This window comes from Pelophylax lessonae, assembly GCF_965119305.1.
Source record: "Pelophylax lessonae genome assembly, chromosome: 4".
Classification (NCBI taxonomy): Eukaryota; Metazoa; Chordata; class Amphibia; order Anura; family Ranidae; genus Pelophylax; species Pelophylax lessonae.
Window position 1 is genome coordinate 534408041 of NC_138771.1, and position 24549 is coordinate 534432589.

The window sequence follows — 24549 nt, forward strand, 5'->3', positions numbered from 1 at the left end:
TCAATGACAGTTTCTGCTCAACCCCCCGTTGAAGAAAGGTCAAAATCCGAACCACAGAAAAAGAGCAAGGATGTACCCCAAGAGACTCACACAATGCAGTGTACATCTTCCACGTACGACGGTAGATCTTTGGGACAGCAGATCCTCCCTGAGAGGAAGCTTCCAAGGAACGCCATGACCAGCCGCACAAGATCAGCATACCGAGTCTGGGGCCACCAAGATGACCGCAATCCCTTCTGCCTCGATTTTGTGTAGAAGTCTTGGCAGCAGCTTGAGGGGGGGGGAGGCATAAATTAGACGATACTGGCCCTACAGGGCCACCAGCGCATCTGTGAGAGGATCCCGTGACCGAGCCACAAACCTCTGCACCTTTCAGTTGAGCAGAGATGCCAACAGATCCACCTCAGGGATGCCCCACCGTGGACACAACTGATGAGACACCGGATGAACAGACCACTCCCCTTGGTCCAACGCCTGCCAGTTGAGGTAATCCACCTGCCAGTTTTCCCTCCCTGGAATTTATATGGCTGAGAGGGCTGGAACGAACCATTTTGACAACCTTAGAATGCCGGCTAACTCCAGAGCTGCCAGGACACTTCTTGTGCCCCCCTGGTGATTGACATAAGCCACAGTCATGGCATTGTGCGATTGAATGCGCACTGGACATCCCTGAAGACGATCCATCCAATGTTCCAGGCACAGTCTGATCGCTCAGAGTTCCAAGACATTGATCGGTAGTCTGGACTCTTCCAGTGTCCAGATACTCTGAGCAGAATTTATGCCAAGGACACCTCCCCAGCTGGACAGGCTGGCATCCTTGGTGACCACTGTCCAATACAAGGGGAGGAAGGATTTGCCCAGCGGAAGCGCTGGAGAAAAACAAAGTCACCATATCAGGGGCTCTCGTTCTCTGGCTCAGCTGGATCTGATTGTCCAGAGACTGCGGATTCTTGTCCCATTTGGACAGAATCTTCCGTGCAGGGACCTCATAGAACTGTGCAACTGAACCACCTCGAAAGTAGACACCATCTGGCCCAGCAACGGCATGCAAATTCTATCTGCTGGACAGCAGGAGACGAATTGCAGCCTGGAGTTTGATCAGAGGAAGGAGCACTCTGTCTAAGATAGTCTGACCCAGATAGTCCTGCTTTGTGGACAGAACCAGTGCAGACTTCTGAAAATTCAGAATCCAGCAGAACTCCCTCAAAGTTGGTATAGTGATTACCAGGTTTTCCACCAGAGGAGTAGGAGACTCCACTCACAGAAGGATCATCCAAGTTGCCCAGTACCGCGATCCCCATTGGCGTAACAATGGTATCACTGGGGCCTTTTGTGAAGACCCAAGAAGCGGAGGCGAGACCAAAGGGTAATGCCACAAACTGACAATGCCCCTCTCCCACGGCAACGCGGAGGAAGTGCTGGTTGACTGGCACATATTGGAATGTGAAGGTAAGCATCCTTGATGTCTATAGAGGCAAGGAAATCCTCCTGATGCAGGCATGCACAAGGCAGTTTAGCACCTCGAGGTCCAGAATTGGATGCACCTTGCCTTCCTTCCTGGGGACTGTAAACAGGTATGAGTAAAAACCCATGAAAACGTTCCGAAGTCGGAACCAGGACAATCACCATTTGCAGTAAAAGGTCTTGCAATGCCCCATAAAGAGCCTTCAAGCGGACCAGGGACAGTCACACATTGGAAGGAACAACCTTACCGGAGGGCAAGAACGAAACTTAATCTTGTAGCCGGACCGTCTGACCTCGTGGACCCACTTGTCTTGTACCAGGGAAGTCCACGGGTCTGGGAACCAGCGAAGACGTCCCCCCACCCCCACCCCATATACGAGTGAGGGCGCACCTTCCTGCGGGTCTGGAGAAGCCCGCTCTTGACTTGCAAGACCAAGTTTGCTTGGATGGGACGAAAGAAAAAGAAAGGTACTCTTCCCCCCCTGGCGATCTCCTAGAAGGGAAGATCAGTCAAGCCTTTTTCAAAGTCTGGTCCGCAGACCAGCATTTTAGCCACTAGACACAGCGAAGGACCACTGCCGAAACAGAGAGCCGAGCCACTTGGGAAGCCGCATCCAAAGAGGCATCACAGATAAACTGCAGCCCCTGGACCAGCTGGTCTGCCAGCTCAGGAAAGGCAGGGAGGAGCTACTTCCCCCTTTCAGGTCATGGCAAAAAAAGCTTAGCCCATTCGGTCAGAGTCTGCGACACCAGGGCAATGGTGAACCCCACCAGACTTGCCATCCTGCAGAAACCAGGCACCACAGCCACCAGAAGAATCTGCACTGCACGAGTGGCGATCAGGAAACAAAAGGATCCAGGAGTCAGCACCAGGGGATGAGGAGCTCTCACCGCCAAAAACGCTGCCCAGAAGGCTCCACGGGTATGGCCGCCACTGTTTTCTTTGGCAGACCACTACAGAATGGCCACCGGACTACACAAACATGGCCGCCGTGCATTGCAGCACAATCCAACAAAATGGCGGCCCAATGAGGCTCCCAGGAGGGATCTCTAGGCCTCAAGGACAAGCCAAGGCAGGACAGGGGGGCCCTGGCATAAGCCCTCAAACAGGTACAGCCCCCCCCGTACAGCTGATCGTCTGGTCGCCGCAGGTGCACCCCAATCGCCAGCATAGCACCCTGCCCCCACCCCAGGTGGTGGACCAGAACACCCACACAGCCCCAGCATAAGTGGAGGGGGGGGTAGGATTGGGGGACAGATGAAGGGGGGTTCCTGACGGAAAGGAAGGGAACCCAGGGGTCTGACCATCCCATGGAGGGGCCCACCCCAAAACCCTCCAGGGGAAGAGGGGGGACATCTACTCACCATACCAGGAACCAGGCGGGCACTGCACCAGACAGAACCCAGCACCATCGAAATTGGGGGGCTGTCACCAGCAGGAACGCTGCAACTCGGACCAAGATCCGGTCATATGCAACCTCACAAGGCATCCGGTGGAGCTATGTCACGGACGATCTAGCGTAGAACTGAGGTCTGCGAGCGCTCGCTGGCCAGACTGGGGTGCCGGTTGGATCTAGATTATCGAGCCCGTCCCCCAGTCTGGCAGTCAATTGTAGATCTCACAGGGAAAAAAAAAAACCGGGACAAAAATATCTAAAAAGAAAAATAAATTGCCAGGACCAAAGATCCCAGCAAGGAACTAGGTCCTTACTCCTGACTAGGCAGAAAAAAAAAACAGAGTACCTATAACAGAGAGAGGGAGTATACCCCCCTGAGACTGCCCATAGGCATAGCTAGACTTTTGTTCTGCCTAGTGACCTACTCCTATACGTTGCAGTATAAGGATTAAGAAGATCAGGAGTTGTATCCATCAATAAATGAAAGAGAAATTTGAAATGAAAACATCTTCTATAACCATCCACAACTCTGCCCTCAGGTATATCACTATACTGGTCTTAAAATACCAAACAAACCAGACTCCTTGCTCCTAAGATTTTCTGATCTCTAGATCCCTTATCGCCTCCTCTCATGCTCTCCTATAGGACTTCAGAGCCTCTTGCATCCTCTGGAACTCCTTTACCCACTCTGTCCATCTATCTCCTACTAAACTATCCACCTCTAGGCGATTCCTGAAAACCCATCTTTTTAGAGAAGCCTATCCTGCCACCACCCAACAACTACTTTGATTTTCTCCTTTAGCTCACCCCCCACAGTTATTACCTTTTGTATCACTATACCCTCCCTTTCAGCTTGTATCTGAGCAGGGCCCTCTGATTCCTCTTGTATTAAATTGTATTGCAATTGCACTGCCTTCATTTTGTAAAGCACTGTGCAAACTGTTTGCATTATATAAATCCTGTATAATAATCTAGGTCCAGTCTGGCATTGCCTGCAAACTGTAGACTGCTGGAGTGAATATTCAGGAGCAAGGTGGCCACGATGTTACTGCCAGCATTTTCTTGATAGAAGAATCTTCATCTAAAGGGTCTTGACCCACAAAGTTATAGAGGCACCCAAACACTTTAGCACACCAAAAAAACTGAGCTTGTACTGTATATGCAGGATTTCAGCCACTAGTTAGGGCTACACGCTTTCTGCTCTGCATACTGTCCAAACCTCCTAGCAGCGCACACAGTATTCTTTGTTTGTGGGAGACTTTGCGTTCCTGTGTCCTCCACTGAACTGAAAAAATATATATTTATTTATTAACAAAAATGTGTGATACTGAGCAATTTATTTATATTTGCCCACTTAACCACTTGCCGACCAGCCGCCATAGTTTTACAGCAGCAGGTCGGCTCTATTACGCAAAACGACGTACCTGTATGTCGCTTCATATAACAGATAGTGGGGGTGCCAATCAGCAGGGCTAGCGGATGCGATGTCCGCCAGGCACCCGCAATCCCTCCCCATGGAGACAGAATGGCAGTCCACCGATGTAAACAAGGTAGACCGCTGTTCTGTCAGCGATGTACTCAGGGATCCTTCTGTGTTCCTCCTATTTAGGAACAAAGGTCTCTCTGTTCATCCAGTGAGTACAACATTGAGAAAGCACTCCCTAGGAGCACACTAAAACCCTTTGATCCCCCCTGGTGTTAACCCCTTCCCTGCCATTAGTACAGTAACCATGCATATTTTTAGCACTGATTACTGTAGAAATGTCACTGGTCCCCTCAAAAAGTCAGTTAGGTGTCCGATCTGCCGCAATGTCGCAGTCACGCCAAAAAAAAAAAAAAACGCCGATCCCTGCCATTACTAGTAAAAAAATAAATAAAAAAAGACAAATTTGTCCCCTAGGTTGTAGACGCAATAACTTTTGCGCAAACCAATGTACACTTGTTGGGATTTTTTTTCCCCAAAAATATGTGGCAGAATACATACTGGCCTAAATAGATGGGAAAAAAAAGATTTTTTTTTTTATAAGAAATGTTTTATAGCAGAAAGTGAGAAATATTGTTTTTCAGAATTAAATGGTATATATAACAGAAGTGCTGCGCTATTCTTAAAAGACTGAATTCATAATGGTTCGTGATCTCTGGCTGGGCTACATTCTTACCTTACAGCAACTCTGTTATATATACACCAATGACTTAGTTGGGCATAGGCATTGGCTCTCTGGTGTATGCAGTAATTCAATATCCCTTCACCATTATCTAACTATTGATAGTGTGTGGGTACTCTCCCTTTATTGTGTGTTTTTCAGAATGGTCACCCTTTTCACTTTGTCACGGGTGGTCGTTTCTTCAGAGCACATGCACCGATGACATCATCGGCTGCAAGAAATGTAAACATCTCCTAAACGGTGCAAGTTTAGATCTTTACAGTACCGATAGGTAAGCCTTATTATAGGCTTACAAATAGGTACAACTTACAGATTGGGGGGGGTGGGTTTCAACCTCTTTAAGTGGTTAACCAATTCCACTAATAAAATAAATGCATGTTGCAGTCTCCCTAACAGATAGGGCCCTGGTTGGTCAGCTCTAGCTCCCCTTCACTCCACTGCTTTGCGCTTCTTGGCTTATCGTGACATTCACCTCAGTCCAATGTTAGTGCACATGGTGGTCAGTCCCTTTAATTCTTAAATACGGAGCATGCTTTGCACATTTTTACAGCAGTTTAAACCAGAAACAAAAACACATCAGGCTAGTTCATTAAGAATTTATCACATTTTTAAATCATTTAGTTACACAGGAATATAGCAGTTCTCATTCCTGTTTCCACATAACTGTTTTGATCACAGAAGATAAAAATCCTTGAGAAACAAATCCAGTGGGGATTCTTTTTTCCTAGGCACCTTCTCATAGGAGAGGGAAAAAAAATCTGACAGGTTCTCATGTACAGGCTCAGATCATGTCACATTAGTTTATATGATGAAAAACTTCAACCCTTTGTTCATTGAAGGGGAGCTGACAGTGATAGTCTTCAGCCCTCCAAAGGTCAAATTTAAGGCGAAAAAAAAAATTAAAATGGTCTAGATACAAAATTTATGTAAACCAACAAAATGGGCCATAAAGAATTTTAAACAGTGCGTACAATCTGAATAGGAAAATTATTTTCCACATTGAAGGTTTCAAGGAAGGAAACAAAACTAACCTTCACAAACACAACTTCACAAATATTGTACAATTAAACTTTATAATACATCTCAATTCTTACTAGGAATGCAATCTAAAACTGCACGCTACTTCAGTGAAAGAAAAAAAAAAAGAAAAAAAAAAAAAAAAAAAAGACATTTTTGTGCAATTTTCTGCCCAAAATGGCAGTGATCCCTGCATTGTTTTTTATTATTTCAAATGAACTTAACCCTTTTTCTGCCAAAGAAGATCTGACAAGGCTTGGCTGCCCTCTTCAAAAGAGAACAGGTTAAGTAACAGTTACATATAATATAAAAAATTAAAATGAAAAAAAAAAAAAAAAAAAGGAAGGCAAAAATTGGCAAACATCCAGCATCTCTAGTTATTTTTGTAGTTTGTTTTTAACCAAGTTGGTGAACATGTCATGATTAAAAAAATGGTTACTTTTTTTGTTGTATTTTAATAAATATACTGTATCTGACATCTGCACGGACATGATTATAGAATGGTATCAAAGTAAACAAATGGGCCAGCAACAGACAGCTGGTGTGTGTTGGAGTCCTTCCTCTCATTGCGTTTGGTATCCAGCCATACGATAGCCTGTTTGGTTTGTGATCAGAGTTCCGTTCTGTCCAGGTTGAGGTTGAACACCATAATTTGGTCCCACCCATGCGGTTGCTGCTGCAGATGATGGTGTTTGACTGCAAAAAAAAAAAAAAGTGGGAAAGGTTTATGGAATCTGTAGCTACTGTAAAAAATACTTTTCATATTTTACAGAAATTAAACTGATATTTAGGCACCCCTTCACACTGATATGACTTGTCATGTAATTTGACAGTTCTAATCACATGACAAGTTGCACCCCATTTGTGCTTATGGAACTGTGCAAATCAGTGCGCCTCCGAATTGCACCAATTTGAAAAAGGTTCCTGCACTATTTATAGCAATTTCAAGTGTGACTTGCAATAACATCTGTGCATGAAACCGCACAAGCCACACATGAAATCGGACTAACCTGGAGCTTTGAAATCGCGTTGAAGTAGCGCGGTTTCAAAGCTGCATTCGGTGTGAACCAGGGCTCAAGGTAGTCAAAAAATAAAAATATAATAATGATGATGATAATAATAATAACAGGCCATACTTACCTGCTCTGTGTAATAGTTTTGCACAGAGCAGCCCTGATTCTTCTCTTCTCGGGTCCCCCACCAGCGCTTTTGGCCTGCTTGCCAAGAGGGAACTCACACGTGCCCGCTCTGTGTGTTCATCAGACACATAGAACAGGGCACAGCCCACCCCCTCACTGGCTGAGATTGACAGAAGTAGGATGTCTCCTACTGCTGTATCTCAGCCAATGAGGCGCTAGAGACCCCAGAGATCAGATGCTCTTGTGCACCAAAAAGAAAAAAAACCTTCAGCCTTTAGAAGCACTTTAGGACATTTACACACTGTATGTTAGAGAAAGCAGCAAGTGTTATGCCAAGTTATAGCGCAATATCTGGTTTAGGAGGTTACTCCACCTATTGGAAGAAAGCTCATTCTTTAGTCAGACTGACCTTTGGGAATGATAAATAACCTGCCACTCATGTGACACAAACATAGGAGTCCTAGCAGTTCTGCTGTAATCTGCATATGCCTGCTACACAGTTTAGTTGGTTAAAAGTAAACTCTGGGATAAGCATATGTTGCCTAAATACAAGAGGCATGTATATTCTTACTTGGATCTTGGTGTTCTTTGTGTATTTATAATATAATTGACTAATATTGTTTTTGGTGGGGTGAAATCACTAATAAGTGTACAGCGGCAGCGGTTTTGATTAATGTATGATTTCACAAGGAATTTGTATTAAGTTTATAGTGTGTTTAGTGAGCAAAAGTTTTTTTTTATTCACACGTGGCGCTATTTGTACACATTGTATTTAATTTAAAAATGCTGGTGGTGGTCTGATTGTACAGCTTTAGTAGGTTTCCAAATAATAAAATTGCCACAAGTGTAGTAAACTCTAAAACGTATTGAATTAGAATGCACTGAAGCCAGAGCCAGCCAGGCAACTGACATTTTATTAAACTGATCTAGCATCCTTTGTTTCATTCAATCATTCATTTCATTTCCTTTAATGTGGCAGCTCTCAAAGCTGGTATTAAAGTGTACAGAAATGTGTTGAGGGTAAACCAGTGAAAACCCAGCAAATGTACAGGGGGGGCTTCAGTAAGGGCTAGCAGTGTACATGGATGTTTGTAAAGCACTTTAGAACAAAAAGTACCTTTAGCGAAATGGTTAAAATGAAACCAGCATTCTTTCCCCTAAAAACTTACCTGAACACCATGGCTGGATCCCTTTGTCCCTCATCTTTTAGCCACAAAAAGCTTATCACTTAAAGAGGAAGTAAACCCTCCTCTGCAACTTTTACCTATAGGTAAGCCTATGATCAGGCTTACCTATAGGTACTGTAAATATCTAATAAACATGTACCGTTTAGGAGATCTTTACCTTAAATGCAGCCAGTGACATCACTGGTGCATGCGCTCTGAAGGAACGGCCGCTGGTGCCGTTCCTTCAGAGCCCCGTGCCGTGACCGTCGGCTCCCGCACGCATGCGCGGGAGTGACGTAATCGCGGGTCCGGCCAATTAGATGGCCGGATGTCGCGATCCCGGAAGACGGGCGACTGAACATGTCGCCCGTCATACAGGTAAGCGGGCGGCACCGCGGGGGCTCGTTCTAAGGTATTTCATAATGAGCTAGCGATGCTTACTAGCTTATTATGGGTTTTTCTTTCAGGTTGGAAAAAAAATAAAACATTTTTTTAATGAGTTTACAACCTCTTTAAAGTGGTTTTTGCTTTACAGGGTTAGATAGAATAGTCTTAGAATGTGGCAAAGAGCAGGTTTAGCGTGCGTTCGTTTTTGACTGGACTTATCCTTTAATAGTATTGGTTGACTAGTCTATACAAAACTATAGGAAGTATGCAGGCCTGGCTGCTAATGTCATTTCTGTTGCTGGGAGAGGGGAGACAGCAAAGGACTGCAGCATAAAGGGAAAGTATGGATTTGCGATGGGGGTGAAGAGTTGTATTTTAGCCAAAGAGCCTAGAGATTAAAGACCAGTATACTTTTAAACAAATTTGTATGGGCCGATGTACCTATGGGAAACTCAGGCGAAAAAATGCCCCAGCCCTTTTTCAAAAATGCAGGCGCATGGAAAGCACATGGTGCTGCGGCACCAATATGGTTTAACACAAGCAAAAAACGGATTATGTTTTTAGGAGAGTGGGGTGGGATTAGGAACTAATGGCACCCCCGCACGTCTGCTAAAGAGCAACGAGCTTTGCCTGCAGGTTGAAAACATGGGGGGGATTATTCATGTTCCCAAACAGCTCGTGTGTGAACCTAGGCTAAACGCACCGCAATCCTATCCCACCTTAAAATAATGCGGGCTGATGTGATGGTCTCATAAGAAACTCACCTCACTGGTCACCTACAATTTGCCCTTAAAAAACCTTGGATAGGCTGGGTCTACCAAGCTCCCTTTACTCCACACTCTCAAGGAGTGCCATTCCTTGTCGCTAAAAACGTACAGTTTCAGCTCCTCACACCGTGATCGGACCCTAAGGACAGGTATAATTCTTGCATGCCATGGTAAGGGGAATTGAATTACTACTGCTTGCATACCATGTTCCCCCCTGTGTCTCAATTTGCTGTCTTGCACGACGTGGTTACCTTCCCTGCCCCAAAGTTACCCCGTAAGCGATCTGGGGACAAGTGCAGGTTGGCAGGGAAGAACCTTTTCAGGGGAAAATACAGAAAGTCGATCTTGTAGCCTTGAACGAATGACTTTGTGGATCCACTTGACCGGTACCAGAAAGGTCCATGGATCCTGAAATCAAGACGTCCCCCCCCCCCCCACCCCAGATACGGGTGAGGGCATCCCTTCATGCAGCGGAAGCCTTGTCCGCAGGTCTGGAAGAGCCCCTTCATGGCTTGTCAGACTAGGTCCTCTTGGAACCTCCAGGGGAGGCCCTAAAGGACTTATCCCTTGGGGGATGAAAACAGGCCCGTGTTGTGTCCCGAGAAGAATGGCCCACATCTACTAATGATGTCATCCAAGGAAGTTCCAAACAGGAAAGATCAACTTTCGCCACAAGTTATCCTGGCGCGCCTTAAAAACCCCTACAGATATGGGGAGGTACTGCTCTCTAAGATCTTACGTAATACTATTTGGCCACTCAACTCTCCCCATTTTTTTTTTTTTTTTTAATTTCAAATCCTGTTAAGGGGCTCACAAGATCCAACTCACCTGGGAGGTTGCCAGGGATTGGTCCATCATTGTAAAATATAGGACATAGTGACAAGCAGAATAAAGTCTCCCAATGCTCAAGCTCATACACCCCTTTTGAGCAACTCAAGCCTACCGGAACTACTCTTACCCTTCCTGATGCTGTGGATTGCTCACAGGGTTATATATCTCGCTCTCAAGTATTTGACAATATTGGAGTCAGGTCATTCCAAAGACCTTAAACTGTCATTTAATTTACCAACTTTATGTTCTTTTGTTTCCTCCAGCTTCGCCATGCATTGCGCACCCAGTTTGGGGACTCCGTTTCTAAAATAACTTCATTGTATTCACTGGAGGTCTTCTTGGGCACAGACACCAAAAAGCTAACGTCCACCTTTTACAGTTGCCTTCTCCAACCTACACAGGCCGAACTAAACATTCAGCTAAAAACAAGATGGGAGGTGGATTTGGGGGAGCTGGAGGACGCAGAGTGGGAGGATGTCCTGGCATTTTGTAAGCTCGCTTCCCCAAAAATATCCGGACAGACTCAAACAGCTATATATTACACACACACTACACAAATCCTACTTTACACACACAGAAAGTGCCCAGCTAAGTATCACAAAATCTGGGATCACTGGTTAGACTTGGCATCTACCTCCACAGGAGAGGAACCAGCTACAAATGGAGCACTGACAACATGCATAATACCATCCTCTGTTTTATTCATGTACTCATGTGAGATTATACATTCTCTGCTTACATCCCCCTTGCCTGATTTTCTGCAATTTATCACACAGGCATGATTGACCTTTGGCAACTTTCTCTGTCTGGTACTTATTGGTGTCTGTAAACCCAGGCTCATTCTAAGTGTTAATTGTAACATTATGTACTGGAGACCATTGTTTTACCTCCACACCTCTTATTTTCTAATAAAAAAAAAATGTTGGATAAAAAACAAACAAAAATGTACTGTATTTAAGCCCATGTGAAATGCAAAGACTGGGCATACAGAAATTAATGCTTTTAGCTGATTTTTTTTTTGCCTCTACTCTCACTAAAGGGACTGGCAACTTACAAGCACATAAAATAGAATTAAAACTCAAGAAATTACTCTACAATTCTCCACTTATGCTGTATTTGAAATCTTACATTCTTTGAACGACTAACACACAGACCCTCCTAATGCAAGTACTTTTCATACATACCCTTTGCCTTGGACTTTAATGAACCACCTTGGGAACAGATATAATTCCCTAGTAAGAAAATCTGATAATACTTTAATTATGCTTTGCAGTCTGAATAGCCTTGCTTAGACCACAGGTTCTCAACCAGTGGTTCCTCTACCAAGGAAGTACTTCTGAGTGATAAAGTAAATTTATCACATCAGCAGATTTAGCAAACAATACATTTTCCACATGGAAGGGTATTCAAGAATAAGTGATCCACATTGGGAGGAGCATTTAAAAAGGTAAATACTTCGAAAATGCTGATAAACACCACCTATAAATTGAGTTTATTCCATTTCATAACTGAAAAAGTACAGACTAAAGTTACGGACTCTTGTCTTAGTCACTTTTGCGCTCCTAGGGGATGGTCTTTTTTTTTTTTTTTTTTTATTAAACAGCGATATACATTAAATCCTTACCTAAAGCCCTGCTGATTCCAAGCTTGACCGTACACTCCATACGCAGGGACCTGCCAACCATTGGGCATATACTGGCCTATTTGCTGAGCTCCTCCATACCACTGTCCCCATTGTCCATATGTTGGCGGAAAGCTAATTTGGCTTTGCTGAGCGAGGGAAGGAAAGAGAAAAAAAAAAAAAAAAGTGACCATGACAATAGTCAAAGGAAAGGTCAAATAATGAAGGCACTAAGGAAGAAAAACACACACTTGCTTTACATGCATCAAGGAATAAAATGGTCTTCCGATAAAATGCTTACATTCTAAAAACTTTATTCAAGGAAAACTATATTAACCACTTTAAGACCAGGCCTTTTTCTGTAATGTAAAAAAATTACTTAGAACCCCCAAACATTTCACACACACACATTATATATATATATATATAAAAATGTTAGAGACCCTAGAGAATAAAATTGCGGCGTGGTTACAATATTTATGCCACACTAGCAACGGTCTTTCAAGACGAAATGTTTTTTGGAAAAAAATACATTTTAATGGATTAAAAAAAAAAAAAAAAAAATTTGTAAAGTTAACCTAATTTTTGGGTGTAATGTGGAAGATGATGTTACGCCGAGTAAATAGTTACCTAGCATTTCATGCCTTAAAATTGTGGGGGAGGTAATGGCACTGCCTGGAAATATTAATGGTGTGATGGTATGTGTAAAAAGAATCAATTAAATTGATAATCAGATAGAATACCCAATAAATGGGTGAAGTAAAAACCTGGTCTTATTGGGGACTTCGATAAATAAATATAGGTGTAGGATGCCCATAAAAATATATAAATCTTTAGAAACTATCAAATAATGATGTTGGCGAATCGGATCCGGTAAGTCTAACAGTTTAGTACCAAAGCATAATAAGCTGGAGCAATACCAATGATCTCTTAGAACTAGGATTCCATCACACGTAATGTACACTAAATGAGAAATACATTCAAAAACTTGATATTGCAATGGGAAGAAACCGATCCAGTAATTCAAATTATGATAAACTATATTCTATAAGTTGTTCAGACAATAGAATGCAATAAAGTGCTAAAGGTGAAAATAGTGCAGGGTAAGTGTAAATAATTTACGTTGTGACGTGACATATCAAAAGTCTAAAGTGACAAGAATGGAATGGCACGTGGATCCCAAGGGATCAGATGTAAATTTAAAGTGATAAAGTGCTGGATGAACAAGTAATAGACTATTTTGATACAAAGGAAATGAAAACATTTATTTGGTAATAACTTAATAATAAAACTCACAATCCCAAAGGAAATCGGGTGTGGAGTGCTGATGTGACCAAAGTGTTGGTGCAGGATAAAAAAAAAAACAATAAGATGGTGTAAAAATTAATTGAAACCATATACAGTGATTGGTGTTGAAAAAAATCACGACTACACATTAGAGTCACATAGGATGAAATAAATCAAAAAATCCAAATCATAAAAAAAAAAAGTGATTCCTATGGTGAAAACCGATTCAAATTCCAAAAGGAGTGGGTTAAGTGACTACAGGTGTCGTAGACCACTTCCAGGGTCTCCAGGTGTGGACGGTGCGGCAGGACTAGGTGCTCCCCTCACTCCCAGGAACGCACTTACCAGAAATTGGCACCCCTACAGGGGTAACAGGCCTGTAATCTTAGTTAGATATATTGCTCAAGGGCCCTCAGTGTCCCGTGTCTAGTTTCCTGTAGCGTGGCCACTCATATCCAGGGGCGGTAAATTGAACATATAAGGGGGGGAAGAAAACTCGTATAGTGTAGTACAGTTAAAAGTAAATGTTTATTAAACGCCAAAAAATGAACTCACAAACAAGTCAAGATAAAGGAGCAGTGTATCGTGTGTTGGTTCCGGGTACGCAGTAGCGCTAGGCTCTTCTGGAACGCAGTGCGTTCCACGCGCCGGAAGTGCATTCCACGGGAGTAGTAAGTGACTACGCGTTTCGTCAGAATGACACCAATCACTGTACATGGTTTCAATTAATTTTACACCATCTTATTGTTTTTTTAACCTACACCAACACTTTGGTCAAACCAGCACTCCACACCCAATTTCTTTTGGGATTGTGAGTTTTATTATTAATTATTACCAATTAAATGTTTTCATTTCCTTTGTATCAAAATAGTCTATCACTTGTTCATCCAGCACTTTATCACTTTAAATTTACATCGGATCCCTTGGCATCCACGTGCCATTCCATTCTAGTCACTTTAGACTTTGATATATACGGTATGTCACATCACAACTTAAAATTATTAACACTTACCCTGCACTATTTTCACCTTTAGCTCTTTACTGCATTCTATTGTCTGAACAACTTCTAGAATATATAGTTTATCATAATTGGAATTACTGGATCTGTTTCTTCCCATTGCAATAACGGAATTTTTGTAAAATCTTAACGTAAAATTCCTCTGAGTCCTCCGACAGTCGCCGCCCACTCATACAGTCTTCACCAATGGGGATATTGACTTCCTCTGCTTAGGAGTAGCTAGGCAAAAGACTTGTTAAAACAAAAGCATTTACATAGACACACCCATGGGGGCTGTCCCACTGGTCCAATACCCTCCTGCAATAGCCATCCCAACTCAGTTTGGTTGCAAGCAGTTAAGTGCATAAGAACCCCAAAAAGAGGGGCGGGGGCGGCGACTGTCGGAGGAATCAGAGAAAGTTTTTTACGGTAAGATTTTACAAAAATTCAGTTTTCTCTTACGTCCTCCGACAGTCGCTGCCCACTCATACAGTCTTCACCAATGGGGATATCCCAAAGCAGTATAGACATGAGGGGTGGGAGACGCAACCATCAGAAAAGGCAACGCAGTACCCACATCAGAGAAAGGAACCTTACGTGAATCGCAAGGGAAACTTCTGGGCAACAGAAAAGCTCAACAGGAGCAACAACCCAGGAAAGCAAATAACCAAGGTGGTAAACAACCCCAACAGCCAGGGACCCACACAAAACCTGGGTCCCCTACGGCACTGCTGCACAGAGAACTTTGCCGCCAAAGGAGGCATCAGCTGATGCCAGAACATCAATTTTGAATTTGGAAAAAGTGTGCAGTGTCGCAGCCTTGCACACCTGGGCCACCGAGGCCTGATGCCGGAGGGCTCAGGACGTACTCACCGATCTGGTGGAGTGTGCCTTGACAGGGAAGGGCGGAACCAGTTCCTTCAACTAATAGGCCTGAACAATTGTCTGTCTGATCCATTTTGCAGACGCAGCCATACCCTTTCGAGGTCCCTCAGGAAGGACAAAGAGAGAATCTGACTTTCGAAAGGATTCAGTCGACAGGTAAACCCTGATCGCCCTGACAACATCCAAAGAATGCAAGGCAATCTCCTTAGGATGCTTAGGATTCGCACAAAGCGAAGGTAAAACAATGTCCTCATTGAGGTGAAAATCCGAAACCACCTTTGGAAGAAAGGACGGGTTAGGTCGTAAGACCACCTTATCCCTATGAACCACCAGGTAAGGAGAGCGGCAAGACAACGCCGCCAACTCCGACACTCTGCGAGCAGAAGTGATCGCTACCAGAAAAGCAACCTTTTTAGGCAGCAGAGGAAACGAGATTTCCCTGATGTTTTCAAACGGAGAACGTTGCAACACGGACAAAACCAAGTCAATAAGCTTTCCATATACGGTAATATATCCTACCAGACGAGGCTTTTCTAGCCTTGAGTAAAGTAGGAATAACCTCTGAGGAGAGACCCCTGTCTCTCAGGACCTGGCTTTCAACAGCCATGCCGTTAAAGCCAGCGACTGTAAAGCAGGATGGAAGATCGGTCCCTGAGACAGCAGATCTTCCCGCATTGGCAGCCGCCATGGAGGCTCGACAGCCAGGTGAACGATGTCCGCGTACCAGGACCGGCGTGTCCAGTCCGGCGCCACCAGAATCACCAGTGTTTGTTCCGAGGTCAACCTGTGAAGGAACCTGGACAACAACTGAATCGGAGGAAAGGCATAGATCAGATGATACTGATGCCAAGGCACCACCAGCACATCCGAGGCGTCTGCCAGAGGATCGCGCATTCTTGCCACGAACCTTTCCCCCTTGTGGTTTAGTCGAGATGCAAACAGATCCACATCCGGGGATCCCCACTTCGCACACAGCATTTGAAATACCTCCGGGTGCAGGGACCATTCCCCCTGGTCCAGGGTCTGGCGGCTCAGATAATCGGCCTGCCAATTCTCCACACCCGGAATGTGAACTGCCGATATCGCCGGGACATAAGTCTCGGCCCAAGACAGAATACTGGTCACCTCCTGGGCCGCCCGGGCACTCCTGGTGCCCCCTTGGTGGTTGATGTACACCACCGCAGTGGCATTGTCCGTCTGCACCCGTACAGGACGGCCCTGAAGCCGATCAGACCAGTGGAGCAGGCACAGCCTGATCGCTCTCAATTCCAATATGTTTATCGGAAGGGAGGATTCCTCCTCTGACCAGGTGCCCTGGGCAGATAGGTCGCCCTGGACGCCACCCCAGCCCGACAGGCTGGCATCTGTGGTAATCACCATCCATAGTAACGGCCGGAAGGACTTCCCTTACGAAACAGCCGGGGACTGAAGCCACCACAAGAGATCCATTCTTGTTTGGCGACTCAGAGACACTCTCAGGTCCAAGGACTGAGGTAGTCTGTCCCACCTGGCCAGGATCTCCGCTTGGAGAGACCGCGTGTGAAACTGTGCAAATGGTATCGCCTCGAAGGCCGATACCATCAACCCCAGGGGCCGCATACAGGTCCTGAGTGACGAGGATTCGTTGTCCCTGAGGGACCTGACCTCGGACTGCAGAGTCCGGAGCTTGTCCTCCGGTAAGAACACCTTTGCTTGAGCAGAGTCCAGAACCATTCCCAAATACGGGAGACGAACCGAAGGAGACAAGGTCGACTTCTGAACGTTGATGGTCCAACCAAACTCCTGAAGCGTCTGGACCGTAGTGGACAGATCGCGCATCAGGCTCTAACTGGCACTCGATCTTAACAGGAGATCGTCCAGATATCCCAAGACCGCAATGCCCTGTGCCCCCAACAGGCCCAGAACAGGCGCAAACACTTTGGTAAAGACCCTTGGTGCCGAAGCAAGACCAAAGGGTAACGCCAAGAACAGATAATGATCCTCCGCGATAGCAAACCGGAGGTACCTCTGATGACCCTCGAAAATGGGGATGTGTAGATACGCATTCTTCGGGTCGATAGAGGCCAGGAATTCTCCCGGACTCAGGGAGGCCACCACCGAGCGGAGCGATTCCATGCGGAACTTTCGAACGCGCACGAAGCGGTCAGAGCTTTCAAGTCCAGAATCGGACGCACTTTGCCCTCCTTTCTGGGCACAGTGAACAGATTTGAGCAAAACCCCTGACACCTGTCCCGATGAGGCACCAGGACGATTACCCCCTGAGCAAGGAGATCCTGTACCGCTTGATGCAGGTCCTGTAACCGCCCTGGGGTCAAATGGAGATTTGAGGGAAAGAATCTGTCTGCCGGCCGTGAACGAAATTCGATCTTGTACCCTGATCGAATGATTTCCTGAACCCACCTGTCCGGAACTCGGAGCAGCCAAGGTTGGAGGAAACCGCGAAAACGTCCCCCCACCCCTGAAATGGGTGAGGGCGCCCCTTCAGGCAGAGGCGGACTGAGCAGCCGCACCCGCATGGCTGGATTTATTTTTACCGACCCAGGGTTTTCTCTGGCCACCCTGGCTCTTTAAGGGTTTCCCCTTGTACTGTGCCTTGAAGGCACGAAAGGACCCCTGATTAGGTTTAAAGGTGAGACCCTTAGGATTCTGGGGCAGCAGAGTGCTCTTGCCCCCAGCGTCTCCCTTAACCAATTTATCCAGGGATTCACCAAAAAGGCGAGACCCCGCACAGGGAATATCAGCCACCGCCTTTCTGGATTTCTGGTCAGCTGACCAGCTGTTCAACCTTATCAGTCGATGGCTAAGCACCGCAACACTGGACAGGCGCGCAGCCAATGGGGCCTCATTTAAGGCCGCATCGCACAAATACATGACCCCTTGATAAATCTGGTCCACCATCTCCACGGTAGGGGGGGGGGGCAGAATCAGCCACGAGAGTGCATCTGAGCACCTTGGTCCAATTCGCCACAGCCTGAGCCGCCATGACAGAGGCGACCCGCCACCACGCAGGTGTGGCGGGCAAGAGACTCCAGTCTCCTATCCGTAGGATCCCTAAATACCGGAGAATCTTCGGTGGGAACCAGAGTAGCCTTGTTCAATCTGGCAACAGTGTGATCCACTTGAGGAGCCACACACCAGCGTGCAACCGTAGTAGACGCAAAAGGGTAGAGAAGTTGAAACCTTTTAGGCACCGTGAAGGTGAGTTTCAAATTGCGCCATTGCTCATTCACAGTGTGATGAAACAATGCCCGGAGCATTGGGCTCATCCTCTAACTGTAGTGTTTCTTTGATGGCAGAAATCAGAGCATCCATAGCTGCGCGTTCCTCGGGCGTCCTGGGGGGGGGGGGGGGATTCGTCCTCCCCTGTAACCTCCGCCTCCCCCTCAGACTGTTGCGGGTCCTGAGAAGAGCGAGACCTGAAAGGGGCACGCTACCTACAGCAACCATGTCACATTCAGAATCAGAAGAAAAAGAAATCCTAGGCCTTTTTCTAGCAGCACGTTCAGTCATCAGCACATCCATTTTGGACACCAAAGTCACCATTACAGAAGCCAAATTACCCAGGGTAGAGGATTCAGAGGAATTTGAATCCCCTACCAAGGCTGGAGGGAATTTGCTGTCCTGGGATTCCATTACCAAAAAAGTTTTTTTTTTTAAAAAAGGTACTGGCCCTTTAAGCTCGCCGCGGACCCTGCAGCACACCGCTACACCGCAGGGACAAACTGAAGCCAGGAAGATTGCCCAAGGGAGGAAAAGAAAGGACAGCAAAACAGGGCCCCACAAGTGTGTTACCACCGCAGTCGGTCGCTCCTGAGTGAAGGAAGGAAGTGATGTCCCTGCCAGAGACTGAACTGAGGCTGCAGGCTAAGGAAACATGGATGCCTATGTAAAGTAATGGGAGGCTTCGGCAAAATGGCCGCCGACATGTGCTCGGAACAATCGTTTCCACACACAAGATGGCGCCGCAAGGCGCCAAAATACACTACATACAATGCTGTATAAGCGCCCACAGTGAAGCCAGGCATGCTGCCCACACCTAAAATGGCGGCCCGGCGTTTTTTTTACCCCGCAGCGGTCGCCGCATGTGTCTATACCTCCAAGCACCCAAAGAGACACAGGAGAGGGATCCCCCAAAACCCCACACAGCGCTGGCTGTGAGAGAAAAACCCCCCGCAAGGACCGGGATCAGGGAGCCCAAAAAACGCACACAGGCATAGGGGACACCACAGACACAGAGGACTGGCCGACCCCAGACAAAGGGCCCCACACAGAGTGTACTTACCTGTACCCGATGGCGTGGGATGCCTCATAACGGAAAACCGCCCACCCTCAAATGGCAGGGGAGTGCCGCCAGCCAAAAACGCAGGACACCAGTAATGCACGGACGAACCGTGGCTGTGTCCAGTGAGATTGCCACCTCACAGGCTGCATCCCTGAGGACAGGGATGGGTCGTTTGCGAGGCCAGGGCGAACACATAGCCTGCTAAACGCTTGATGGCGGGCTGGGATTCCATCTGACCCTCTGTCCTGGAGAACCAGGACGGCCAGTCCCGATACCCAGCTCCGCAAACGCCGTCTTCATCCGAAGATCCGACTAACGCTGATAAAATAAACATCTAGTAAAGCAAAGAAAAAATGACATTTTCAGAAAATAAAATCATAAAATAGAAGAAGGCTGAGACTGTAGCCCCAGCACAGGGAAGCCTATCTACTCCTGAACTAGGCAGAAGACGAACTGAGTTGGGATGGCTATTGCAGGAGGGTATTGGATTAGTGGGACAGCCCCCATGGGTGTGTCTATGTAAATGCTTTTGTTTTAACAAGTCTTTTGCCTAGCTACTCATAAGGAGAAGTCAATACCCCCATTGGTGAAGACTGTATAAGTGGGCGGCGACTGTCGGAGGACGTAAGAGAAATCAAGTTTTTGAATGTATTTCTCATTAAGTGTACATTACATGTGATGGAATCCTAGTTCTAAGAGATCATTGGTATTGCTCCAGCTTATTATGCTTTGGTACTAAACTGTTAGACTTACCGGATCCGATTCGCCAACATCATTATTTGATAGTTTCTAAAGATTTATATATTTTTTTTTTGGGCCTCCTACACCTATATTTATTTATCGAAGTCCCCAATAAGACCAGGTTTTTACTTCACCCATTTATTGGGTATTCTGATTATCAATTGATTCTTTTTACACATACCATCACACCACTGATATTTCCAGGCAACGCCATTACCTCCCCCCACATTCTTTTAATTGTACTATATATTCCCTTGGAGTATAGATAGGAGGTGGGCTGCAGCCTTTCCCAACTTTATTTTATTGACCATTTTCCTTAGCGCGGAATTCTTGGTTTTTAATGCTTTAAAACTGACCACGCTCGTGGAATGGCGACAAACTACAGTACTTGTCACATGTGCAGTGTGAACACCTATTAAATATGTGGGCGTGACTTACTTTAAAAAAAAAAAAAAAAGTTGATGGCCGAGAACAGGTAGTGACATCGGAGGTCGCCCTGGTCCTCCGTGGGCATAGAGTTAAGTCAGGGCCATCTTGCCCTCATTTGACTTCCTGCCCAGCTATCGCCCGGAGTAGATCGCTTCCGGGTTTACGGACAGCTACCTGCTGCCCTAACCCCAGTATTTAACATAAAAAACATGACGTACATTTACAGTTTGGTGGTCGGCAAGTGGTTAAAATGGTGTCCTCCAATTCAGGAATGGACATCTTTCAAACCTAACCACTCAAAAGACTGCAACCACAATTGTCATTGGAGGAATAAAAACAAGTTGATCTTACTTTATCTGAAAGTGACTCGCTTAGTATATTAAGAGATGTAAAATATAGTTGAAGGTAATTATTTTTTTGCTTTGGATAGAGTGGAGAGGGATAAGAACACCGGTCAGGTTTTTAAGCGCTACGTGTTCCATTTTAGGGATATTCACCCTCTGTTTGGTCCCGTTTACCAAAAGTGAAAGAAAACCCCAAAATTCTGAGAAATAAAGTATGCCCCAACTTCCAGGACAGGAATTGAAATTTCTCTCTAGAAATAATTTTTTTTTTAGCAGTGTGAGAAATGGTTAGAACTTCTGTTCACATCACTGTCGGGGATCTTCCATTCACTTTCTGCATGGTCACGGGATACCGGTTAAAGCAGTGGAAATCTGACAGAGGTTCTAACTGTTTGCTACTCTAGCCAAGGTCAAAATGTTTTGTCTGGACCTGAATGGTACTCCTAGGGTACTTTACCCTGTTCTGAAGCCTTTACATAGTTGTGTAAATGGGCCAACCATCTTCAGCAGGTGAAATGTTTTATCTGCAGTATCCCGCATAGCGATATCTGCCATTATGGCTACTGCAGTGACACCGCCATATTCTATGAAAAAACTAAAATCACCAGCAGGTACACTTTAGCCCTTCAGAACACAAAACACACTGATCTGTAGTGAAGGGGAACTCTTTATGCTACACGTAGAAAGTGCTACTTTCATGAAATTATCCTAGTGAATTCCTATGGTCGTCAATCTGTACCCACAACATTAACTGCTGTTTAGTTTTCCTTTGTTTAGTAGCTGGCTTAGTAAAAGATGTAAAATGCACTTACTTGTTGTACTGGATTCAGCATATCTGGAGTCTCCTTGCCCCAGTAGCACTTTACCACATGACCTTCAATAGTAGTTCCATTTACACTAACTATAGCATGAGCTGCACTTTCATGAGCATTAAACCTGAAAAGATACACAACGACCCATCAAATAGTATTCACAGCATTACACTTTTACACAGATCCACATTCCCCCATCTAGGTCATCACAGAATAGGGGCCACTTCTTGTGTTCTCATGGTTTAATATCATATAGACAAGTTAATAAGGAGAGCAGTTGTATATGCTTTCCAGGCCCCAAAAATGCAAGATCAGGTCAATAAAATTCAACAAAAACTTAAGGACAGGTAGAGTACATGATGTACCCTTTTCATATAGGAAGTGCCTTCATGCGACTTCAGTGCCAGGGCCAGATTATTCAACAAAAAAAGCCAGACAGAAAGCCTTTTTTTTTTTTTTTTTTTTGAAGGGGCTTTGCTATCAAGCAATGGAATATAGTTAATATTCTACAGATAAAAAGGCTTACCCTTTTAAAAAGGAAAGGTTTTCAGAAAGAAAGTAGTCATTACTAACCTCACAGTCCCTAACCCAGAAGTATGAAGATAAGGCCTATGACTTTACGGATTGGCATATTTGCTCTTAGTCAGTGTGAGAATGAGGTAAGCAATAGTGAAGCTAAGAGCAGATACCCCAAAGTACATGCCATTTCCTTCAATTAGCCAGAAGAGCCTGTTCTGTACTCTTCACCTATATAGATTCCTTGGGATCTGACTCCATGGCTAAGCCCTGTTAGGTCTGCTGTCCAATAGGAACAATTTCTTCACAAAGGGAGATAATGAATAAAGCTTCGCTAACATCCAAGTCCAGAAACATCAGGCCCCACTAGCAAAAAGTGCAACTAAATTAGAGAGGAGACTATAGGAGGGTCTGTAGCTACTCAAAAGGTAATAAAAGGCATACCGAATTGCCTGTTAGGCACAACACCTAGTTAAGACGTTTAAAACTGAGTTTTGGTTCATTTTAAAGAAAGGAGCACACTACAGAGACAACATACACAAAAGGAGTGGACCCAGTTCCCTATGCAGTTAATTGCAACCTAATGACTTACCGTACAAAAGAGTACCCTTTATCTGGGAAAACGCGGACCTCCATTATTTGACCAAATGGGGAAAAAGTCTGACGCATGAGTTGTTCTGTAGAAGAACCATAGACGCAACATTAAAATAAAGTAATCTCCCTAGGGCAGGATAACCTCTCTGAAAAGCATTAAACGCTTACCTGTTAACCCGGATGTAACACCACCACAATACACAGTGCAGTTGCTGGGACTTGACTGGTTGACCACCTCATCATAAGACAACTGTTTTGTATTGGCTGAAGAGAAAGTATATTTAGGAAGGCTTATAGGAGTAAAGATAACTATATCACAAAAAAAAACCAAACCTACAAAAAATCCACAAATACTGTATCAGAATGGATAACACAAAGGTAATGTCAACACAAGTTTGCCCTAAACATAAATCTAAATCCAGGGCAAAGATCAGGTTTTTGTGAAAATTCCAGGGTCACCCAAAAATCAATAAGACCTAGACAAATACTACACATTAGGCCCCATTCACAACTGTGCAACTTGTCTTGTGACCCCAAAAGTCGTATGACAAGTCGCACCCCATTTTTCACTATGATAATCGTTCATATATCTGTGTGACTTAAAGTCGAAGCGACTTCAAAGTAGTTCCTGAACTACTTTGGTCCGGCTTTCCTGCAACTTGGGGTCTATAGGGGGGACGAGCAAACCAAAGGTGAACTTATCCTTTAAAGTGTAATGAACAAAAGGTGGGGGTTAAAATAATGTCTACAATCAGAGTTTTATTATTGAGAATAAAAAAAGAATGCCAGCCATCCTTCACTTTAGGTTTTCCAAAAACAGTTACAACTATACTTTTAGATGGCTGGTAAAGATATCCTGTTGAGATGCTACTCACATTCATAGGTGCTTTTTGGGGCTGGAGGTTTTCTCGTGGCCCAGTTTGTTCTAATTTGTCGACCACCAAGCCACTGTCCTCCCATCTGTGCAATAGCACTTTCTGCATCCTGAAAAAAGACAAAGACAAAAAAAAGACTTCTATATACTCTTCAAAATCTTTTGATTTCTTAAAATCCATTAGTTATGAACAGAGGTGCCAAGCTCAATTACACCTGTTCTAGAGAAAGTAGGAGGGGGAAAAAAAAAAAAAAAATTAACACAACATACTTACCCCACACCCCAAACTTCTGTGCAGTTGGTGAGATCACCTTCCTTTTGAAGAGATCCCTGGGAAAGGCGAGCTTATGAAATCTTGAAGATGATGCCATAGCACAGTGCAGCGATATTTGGCATTCCTCAGGGTTTCGTCAGAAGGAAGACCATGTCACCTTTTTTAGATGCTTTAGAAGAGAGCTAAGCTCAAGGAAGTATTAGTTATGCGTTTTTATTTTCACTCTAAAGCTGCTATTAATTATAGTGGATGGGGCCTGGTTATATTAAGTGGACCTTGCTTTAAAAAAAAAAAAAAAGTGGATGGGCGAAATGTCTATCTTTCTGAAACATGATTCTGCATAGGGTAAACAGATTAGGATGCCCACCTACATTCTCACATTCCAGCTGGAAAGGGCTGTACACATGCCGTGGCATTTTCAAGTCGGCCTGCAGAGTTTGACAGGCTGCATCGCCTATCAAACTCACCCACTGAGGTGAATGGGAAAGCACTGCAACCATAAGGCAAAACGTGGCTTGCTGTTGCAGTGTGGTATCACAAAAGCCCCCTTGGGATAAAAA

General features: G+C 44.9%; 1 protein-coding gene across 3 annotated transcripts in view; it reads right to left on the reverse strand.

Moving 5' to 3' along the window:
- Positions 1-5607: 5607 nt before the first annotated feature.
- The window catches only part of TIA1 (TIA1 cytotoxic granule associated RNA binding protein), a 48958-nt gene continuing 30016 nt past the window's right edge, over positions 5608-24549 (reverse strand). For all 3 annotated transcript variants that reach the window (XM_082255398.1, XM_082255397.1, XM_082255399.1), the window contains 6 exons: positions 23717-23825; positions 23010-23105; positions 22840-22924; positions 21732-21855; positions 11958-12103; positions 5608-6739 (listed from right to left, as the gene is read on the reverse strand). In XM_082255398.1, coding sequence (XP_082111524.1) covers positions 6607-6739; positions 11958-12103; positions 21732-21855; positions 22840-22924; positions 23010-23105; positions 23717-23825 — 693 coding nt within the window. In that variant the 3' untranslated portion in view covers positions 5608-6606. The remainder of the gene's footprint in view (positions 6740-11957; positions 12104-21731; positions 21856-22839; positions 22925-23009; positions 23106-23716; positions 23826-24549) is intronic.